The 9149-nt window shown below is 42.0% G+C and overlaps 1 protein-coding gene across 2 annotated transcripts in view; it reads right to left on the minus strand.

Annotated features, from left to right (window-relative positions):
• Positions 1–1602, minus strand: part of ZFPM2 (zinc finger protein, FOG family member 2) — a 424511-nt gene extending 422909 nt beyond the window's left edge. For both annotated transcript variants that reach the window (XM_039853946.1, XM_039853945.1), the window contains exon 1: positions 1074–1602. In XM_039853946.1, coding sequence (XP_039709880.1) covers positions 1074–1113 — 40 coding nt within the window. In that variant the 5' untranslated portion in view covers positions 1114–1602. The remainder of the gene's footprint in view (positions 1–1073) is intronic.
• Positions 1603–9149: the final 7547 nt, after the last annotated feature.

Consider the following 9149-nt stretch of genomic DNA (forward strand, 5'->3'; position numbering starts at 1 on the left):
ACTTTTAGACTATAGTTCTCCGACTTTAAACAACACGAAGAAATGGGCACACCACAAGGCTGGCAAAAAAATAAACCAATAAGGCCGTTTCTCCTTTTCGGCCAAAGCGTTGAAGACATGTCTCAGGGCAACAAAACACCCCTGGAGGAACTGTCCCCCAGACAAGAAAAGTTGACCGAGTTGAGCTCTGTGGGAGTGTGTGTTTCAGGCAGGTGCCTCTTGCCCCGCTGTGTCCTCTAAGCGCCACCCAGGCCCTCAGGGGCTCTGGAGCTGCAGGTCACGCTCTCTCCTGCTCACCCGCTGCCTCGAACTCACAGCTTCGGCGCTGGAAGGGACGGGCGGCCCCTCCCAGCAAGGACTCTGCGCGCCTCCTGGGCCAGACGCAAACCGAACCCCGCTCGGCGGAGCGTCCCGGCGACACAGACCATACCTGCCCCGAGCCCCCGGGCGCGACCTGCCAGTCCCGAGCCCAGCGCCGGCAGGGCAGAGGCGCACGGCCGCCGGCTGCGGAGGCGCGAACTTTTACACCTACTTTTTGTTTCGCTTCGGGTCCGGCGTGGCTCTGGCACCGCCCAGGACCCGGAGACTCAGACGCGGGTTTCCCAGCGCCTGGAGACGCTGCCTCCCTCTCCCCGAGGTCTCGACCAAGCTTTTCGCATAACTAAGTTCTCACCCTCGATGCTAAAAGTGGCTCCCAAGAGTAGCGCCACGTCAACCGCAACAACAACGACAACAACCACGATAATAATAATAATAATCGAAATGAGTGAGGCTGCCCGGTGAGGCTCAACGACAACGCAGCGGTGACCAAGTGCGGGCGGGGGTCGGAATTAGAAACCCGGGAGCGCGAAGGCTGCACCGCGCAGGAGTGGGCTCCTCCCCGCAGCCTCTCTCCCGGCCGGCGCTCCGGCCGTCTGTCTGTGACTACTCGTCCCTCCAGCTGCTCAGGCAAAGTTTGACAACCCCCGGGGCACCGGGAGCGGATTGCCCCGAGTCTCTCTTCCTTTCCCGCCCCGCGCGCCCCCCTCCCCAGAAATAATCCTCCCAACTCCCGGCCGCGCGTGCAAACTTACGTTTGATCTGCCGGGGTTTGCTCTGCTTTCGCCGGGACATCTCGGCGGCGGCCGCTGCCGCTGGGGCGCCCGCGGTGCGCGCGGTCCCGGCTGCCGCTCCCTCGGCTCCCGCCGCTCCCGCCGCCGCCGCCGCCGCCGGCCAGGCTCGGGCCGCCGCCGGCCGGACTCCAGGTGCCCCGGACGCGCGGGATCCGGGCGCTGGGCTCCTCCGGGAGCCGCGGATCCACGTTTGGAGATGAGCAGGCAAATGAGAAGAGAGGGGCGAGAGGGAGGACAGAGGAGGTGTGACAGTGGGAGAATGATTGGGGCGGGGGGGGGGACAGAATTTTACAAACGAATGGACTGGGAGAGAGAAAAGGGGAAGGGGGGACCTAGAAAGAAGGAAGAGGAGGGAGGGAGAGGAGAGCGAGCGGAGGGGAGAGGAGGCGGAAGGCGCAGGAGGAGGAGCGCGCTCGCTCTCCCCTCTCCCGGGCTTGCGGGGCAGATTCTCGAGCGCCGCCGCCGCCGCCGCTCCGGGCCGCGCAGCTCGCGCTCTGCCGCGGGAGGCGGCGAGGCGCGGGAGGGAGGGGCGCGCCGGGGCTGTGGGGAGGGGAGACTATTCCATCAGCGAAAGGAGGATTGGCTGCATCTAAAGCCAGTCCGGATGCAAACCAGGGCCCCGGCCTAGGTCGGGTGGGGTGCAGGGGAGCGCGGTGGGAGGTTGGGGGCTAAGAGGCGTTGCGAGGGCTTGGAGGGAGGCTACCTTCTGCAGTTGTCACCGCGTCAGCTCTAGGCATCTGCCAGAGCACCCCTCCTGGCAACTTCTTCCAACAGCCCCCTCTGATGGACCCCAAATCGCCTCTCTCAAGCCTCGCCTATCTGGCGGGGCACAAAGAAATCTCAGTCTCCATAAACTTTGTGCTTCTAGTTATGCAGCCCCCTCCCCTAGCCTCCACCCCCGCCCTTCCAGCTTCTTGGCAGGAAGGTTAGGCCACTGGCAAAATCCTCGGCGAGAGCCAGCTGATCACAAATGCCAACTGTGTGTCTTGGGGCCAGTTAAGTCCTCTCATCTGCCCAGGCTCTCAGGAGACCGTTTCATTGCTCTCAAGGTTCCCAGGAGACCGCCGTGGACACGGACCATCCCCCACTTGGCCCGCACAGATAGGATGCTAGGCAGCGTCCTAAAAGTGCTTTCTCACCTCGAGTTTTCATTTACGATTGTAAAAATTCTGAATTTGGAGGCAGGCAGATATTTTGCTCATATCAAAAAGGAAGACCATTAGCTAGGTGATTAGCCTTAGGTGGGAAATGAACCATCTCTAATCAGAATACTAACTTTTTGAGGAAGTCTGTGGAAGTTTTAAAGTCCCAGCCCAGCCCCATGACCTTTAATCCTTTAGTTCTTCTGCCACAGGGAAGCAGCCAGCGACTAATAAAAGATTTGATCTTGCCATAATTTCCCAAGCAGGTAAGACCCAATAACTATTTTATGGTTCTTTGGCTTTTAAAGTTTTGTTTCATTCTTATTCAATTATTGTGTGTGTCATACGTCAGAAACTGTAAGGCAAAAGAAGAACAAATTTGAAGTGATTTGCATAGTTATTATTTTGGCCAAATTAAACTGCATAGTTTCATAAACACGGAATATTAGATATATTCTCTCGGGTGGGCTGGAAACCTCTATCCAAGTGGCAGTTTAACTGGCTGTTTTATGTAATCAGTATTTACTAATAAAGTCCACTGCAGTTAAGATGTATCCCCTCAGATACTGCTGCCCTTTCCCCACAGGTTGTGAGATCTCCATTCTGATTTGAAACTGTGCTCCTCTTTGTTTGGTGGACTAGCATTTGTGTGAGCCCCACCAAATTCTGCTCTCTAAAAGGGTCTGAGGGTCAGCAGAGAGCCTGGACTGATTGAGCATAATGCAGGCTGCTCAGTGTGCCGGAGGCACTATAATCAGGGTCATTTATAACCCCATCAGGACATCTTCTGGAAGGTAAAAGGAGTTGCCCTGTGAAAGGTATGGCTGAGAGAATCTTAATACAGAGCTGAAGACCAATTGTGAATTTTATTACATTACCATTAGTACTATTATCATATGAGGTTGTAAGAATACATGGTCCTTTGCAGTGGAAAATGTACTAAATGACTAAGTCCCTCCCCTGAAGACCCAACAAATAAAGCCGTAAGTACCAGAAAAAGCAGAGTTATTTGTGTTTGTGTTGTGGAATGAATAAGCAGACAGAGAACTACAGATTTTTTCCTTCTTATTTTTCAATTCATTACAATCAAATTGGTGTGCTTAGAATTGGATGTATTATGTATTATTGTTTTTAAAGATCTTTTTACAGAACTGGCTGACTTTTTATATCACCCAAAAGGAATGCCCATTGGAATTAAAATATCATAACAGTTAGTGTTTCTTTTGGCATTTGAAATGGTTAAATATGCAAAGCAAAAGAGAAACAAATAAATCTCAGCTAAATATTCACTTTAAAAGCTGAAAGGAGCAAAAGTCAGGGAATTCAAGGCAAGATAGATAAAGTAACCAGCCTGCATTATTAGAAATAGATATAGTTTATCTAAATTTATAAATATACAGGTTAATTATAGTCAATTTGAATGAATTAAACTAAGGAATACTATTACATCTTGTGTTTTCTCAACATTTTTAATGAGAATGTTAATGATATTTAAAGTTCAATTTTTCTTTTTTTTAGTTTAACTCACTAAGGTTATAAAATAAAAAGACAGCAAAACCTATAAGCAATTATCTCTGTCCAAATGGTTATAGCAGCCTAAAACCACAGCTACATGACTATCAAACAATGATTATGAAACCCACAATTGAGAAAAGCATCAGAGAATGATATTGCAAAACCACAGCAACAAATGTGTCTGTGATATTGAAAACCACAATTCACAACTAATACCCTGTGCATCACAAATTACTATTTAACTATAAATGTGAAAATGTATAAGTAACAACACAAAATAATTTCTCCTTTACTTAAAAATGAATTATTCATTTTCTAGACTCACTGATTTCATCTCTACATAATGGTTCGTTTTGAAAAGTTTCTGCTTTCAAAGACAAATCATTTTAAATCATAAATGTTAGTTGCTTTATAAGCAGAAAATATACAATTGTTAACAATATTTCCTTAAATGTTAAAAGACTTGCTCTGAAACCAGTTTGAAACAAACATCTACCCCAGTTTGGCTTTCTTCATAAAGTTCTTCGGGAGTAAAAAGGGATGTGATTAGAAACTGTTTGTGGGAGAAAAAAGATTGTAGTATTCTATTACAACCTCGATGAGAAAATAATTGTATATTCTTAGCCAGTAAACATACATCAGACAATAAAATGAGATACCAGTACCAAAACTACTTTAATATAGAAATCAGATGTTTGTTTAGAAAAGAATAAAACAATATTGTTTGCAAGTTTATAGAGTTGCCAGGTTTAGAAAATTAAAACACAAGATATCCAGTTAAGTTTGAATTTCAGATAAGCAACGATTATTTTTTAGGATAAGTATGTACCAAATGTTGCATGGAACATACTTATCCTAAAAAATAATCGTTACTTATCTGAAATTCAAATTTAACTGGGCATCCTGTATTTTATCTAGCAAACCTACAAATTTAGTATTTTAACATTTTCATAAATTTACATTTGCTTATAATATTGTTTATAGACAAAAGCAGAGAAACCCTAAAGTACTTCCTACAGACATAGATTTACTTAATTCTTGAACATAATATTATTTAGGGAAGGCAAGGTAGAAGAAATAAATTTCTATTCAAAAATTCTTTATTTGGCACACTACAGAAACGTATTCTCAGTGTAGGTGGATTGCATTCATGTATGTTTTACTCCTGAATTTGTTTTCAAAATGTGTTTTTTTCCTCCAAGGGATCAACAAATTGATAAAGCAACCTCCCAGACCTCACCTTATTAGACAGCAAGCTACCTTCTTTATTATGGGAGTAAACAATATTCAAAAGCTTCAGAAAGACTTAATTTTTTGCCCTCACCAGAAATTGAATACAGTTTATCTGCCTTGATTTAAGATTGTGACACTGAATTGAATAAGAATGCAGTACGAAAATAATGTTTAGAATTTGTGTATTGTTAAAATTTCAGCAGTTTAAAAGTAAAAATCAACAAATTCATCTAAATGGCATTCTTACATTATAACTATGAAAAGGATTATCTGTTTACTTGCAAGGGAGCCAAGGGCTTTGAAAACATTCAGTCAATCTAGATCAGAAGTTTAACTTGGGTTTCATGTGGACTGTCAATTCCTCGAAAGAAGTATGCATGTACAAAATATTTTCTAAGGAGCAGGTCTACTAAATTCATTAGATTTTCAAAATATCTGTGAAAAAATCTGTGAACCAAAGTGAGTTAAGAATGACTCTTTATGTGTAAATTTTTATGATATTCTGAGAATCGAAGTGTGAATGGTTCAAGTTTTTACTCTTTACAATCATTCTTTATGTCCAAATTACTACTATGATAGAAGAGTCATAGGATGAACTCAGCTACCACCCTCTCTTTAAAAGTTCTTTGCTGCTAAGTCTGTATAGGGCATAACACACCTCCAAGTATAAAATAAATATTAAAGGAAGAACACCCTGAATTTTAGTAGACATGTGTTGACTTTGATGCTTAGCATCCATTCTCTTGTTTTCTGGTAATAATGCTGTGATATCCTTTGAAGAACTATTCCTTACCCACTATTTGGTCATATGATGCAAGCATGGCCTTCCTCAATCACCCAATTCCTGACCATTCAGAATATTCCAGGTGTTCGTCCATAGTGAGTGAGTGGCTCAATGGCCCAAATTGTTTTTATAAGAGTCAGCCTTGGAACTTTTTCCTAAAACCACTGAGGAAAAGCTGCTGTTTTACTGCTGGCGTTGCTACACTGGGAGAATGCGAACCTGATATTGCTGTTGGCCATACTTTTTGGAAGAATCTGTTAAGAGTGACGCCAATGCAAGAGGACTAATTTTGTCTTATCTTGTCTCAGGATCTGATTTTTTGGGAAATCCAAATGAGGAAACCCATCAACAGGCCATTATTACTTTGTTTTGGATCCATCAACACTATTCTTGTGTCTACATAAACATCAGAGCCTTGGTCATTTCTATGATATTTTACCTTCATCTGTTTTACCACACTAACCCCATGCATCTTTGTCGTCTTAGCAGAGATGTCATTTTTCACCGGGAGACATCAGCGACCTCTCAAGTCTGAGTGAGACACCTCTTCTCAGTTTCTTTCATAACACCTTTTTTTGGCTGCATAATATCACTTACTGTATTACGTTGGCAATTTAAGTACATATAAGTCCAATCCTCACCAGTCCCCTTCCTGCCCCTATACACCTAACAAGATAGTAAGGTCTGTGAAAGCAAGAAACATGTCTGTCTTTTTTCAGAATTACATCCCCAGTGCTGGACACATAGAAGATCCTAACATAAAGTGAAGGAAAAAGTAAGTTCAGAACTATTCTGACTTCTCTGGAGACTCCTAACATTCCTAAGCCTCACCCACATGGTCACAGGCGCAGCGGATGACAGTCACATTTATGCAACAGGACTCTATACTCCTAATCTTGGACCACGAGGAGTACCTGATGCAAATATGACTAATTGAATTACTCCCATAGGAATCTAGAGTTAATATCAAGAGTTTCATCCTTACATGAACTGGTCTCGAATTGAGGAGAAGTAAAACCTCTTTGAATTGTGGCATGGTTATTACTGTCTGAATACAGTAACAGAGATAGTTTTGTCAGTAGAGAGAAAAAGAAATAAAACAAATGTCCTAAGATAGAGATGGGGGCACGAAACGGCATCCCACGTCTTGTCCCAGCTCCTCCATGGGTTGTAGCAGCACTTCTGCCCTTGATGGCACTGAGATACTTGTACATCCTTAAAATAAATTCCTTCCCACTTTCCTTTTAAAAATTATATTTGGCCTAAATCAGCATTAGTTGATCCCTGTTAGATTCAAGCCAAAAGACTAAACTAAGATAAAAATTAACAGTTTGCTTGAACGAATATTTGAATATTAGAAATATCATTTTAACTGAACTTGCTACTTTCCTCCAGAAAAGTTACATAAAAACACTGTACTAGTCCGGGTTTTTCTGAGAAATAGAACCGTGTGTGTGTGTGCACGTGCGCGCGCGCGCGCACACACACACACACACACACACACACACAGAAGTGAGGGGTGGGTATTAATTATAGGGAATTGACTCACAGAATTATAGAGGTTGAGAAGTCTCGAGATCTGCAGCTGATGAACTGGAGACCGAGGAGAGCCAATTATATTAGTTCAGGTATGAATCGGAAGGCCTCAGGTGGAAGTTCTGGTCCGAGTCAAAGTCTGAAGGCAGGAGAAGACTGATGTCCCAGCTGAAAGACAGCCACGCAGAGACAGGGAGTTTTCACTTACTCTGCCTTTTTGTTTTAGTCTGGCCTTCAATGGCTTGAATGAGGCCCACTCACATTGGGAAGAGCAATCTGCTTTACTGATTTAAATGTTAATCTCATCTAAAAACACCGTCACAGACACACCCAAAATGTTTGATCAAATACCTGGGCCACCCAGGGCCCAGTCAAATTGACACATAAAATGAACCATCATAAGCACTTTTGATGGTATTTCTTTTTTATTTCCCTAAGCAACGCTGAAATCGCCAAGATCTCATGAATGTTAAGTGGGTAAATCTACAGTTTTAATAAAGGTAAGTAAGGATGCTATCGATTACTGATTTGGGACATTCACTTCAATCAGGGGTAACTCTTAGGAAACAAAAGTTAGCATTTTCAAATTCAGAGTTCCTTGAGGGCATGATGATTCATTGACATGCACATCTAACCCTCCTGATTGCGTATATTCTGGTCCCAGATGTTAAATTTTACTTTCGACTTTACTTTGCCACATTTGAATAACCATCTAACAGATTACCTTGCACATAAATTTTATGAATGTTGTTATAATTTGCATGAATAATGTTTATACTTCTGTGGTAGATTTTATTTTCCAACCTATAACTTTTGTCATAAATTCCTAAATGCAAAAGAAGAAACTAAACAGCTTTTTGAGAACACTTCGATGTGTATAGACTTAATCAAATCACTTATCTTTGCTTTTGTGTACTGGCCAAAGTACATTTAAAAAAAGTATTAGTAGTGAAATTAGGGTATAGGATTATGAATAAACATAACCGATAGTAGAATTATCTAAAAGAAGCTGAAAATGATAATGATATCACTTTTAAAATGTTATCATAATGAAAATTATAGGACTAGTATACTCCTTTAAAAACATTTTTTATTTTTATTCAACAAATAGATTAAAGGTCAAATAGATTTTCAGGCTTAAATGAAAATTAGCAGTTTCTTATACCTCTCAAATCCAATGGCAATTCCTGCTCCCAGAAGTATAGTCATTGCTAAATCTTCTGATGTTCACCTCATGTTAATAAATAACATGCTTCGCTACTTTCAAAAAAAATTATTAGTTATTATTGACTAATTGACTATCTACTAAAAAATATAGAAATGTAACAGCTTTATACACCCCTAACACACACTTTATTTAAATTTTTGGTTAAGCGTATATAGTCTTAAATTTTTATTAACAATTAATTGATATAAAGTATGACAATTATGTTTTCTTTGGATCTGACTGTTTTGCCTGGAGGTAATAATTACGTTCTTTGTCATTTTCTCAGTTTTCTATGAAGTATTACTACTGTATTCCCAAACCCTTTGTCAATATCATCTAGTCAAGTACGTCAGTCCATTCGAAGAAGTGAGGTAATCTCGCAGGTGGCATTTTTTCCCCCACGCAGGTGTCTTTCCTGGAGCCTTTCATCTTTCTGCTCAACTCTAGACTAATTGTTTTCTGTGACTAAAATTCCCTTTTCATCATCATCCTAAGAATTTCTTTAATTTTGTCTTGGGTTAGATTCTAGTTTTGCTGAATACTACGTATTCCTCTTTCATGGTTTACTCCCTTCTTTCTTTTTTTCTCTTTTTCTTTTCTCCCTGTCTCCTCCCACTACC

Source organism: Pteropus medius, unplaced genomic scaffold (genome assembly GCF_902729225.1).
Source record: "Pteropus medius unplaced genomic scaffold, Ma_sr-lr_union100, whole genome shotgun sequence".
NCBI lineage: Eukaryota > Metazoa > Chordata > Mammalia > Chiroptera > Pteropodidae > Pteropus > Pteropus medius.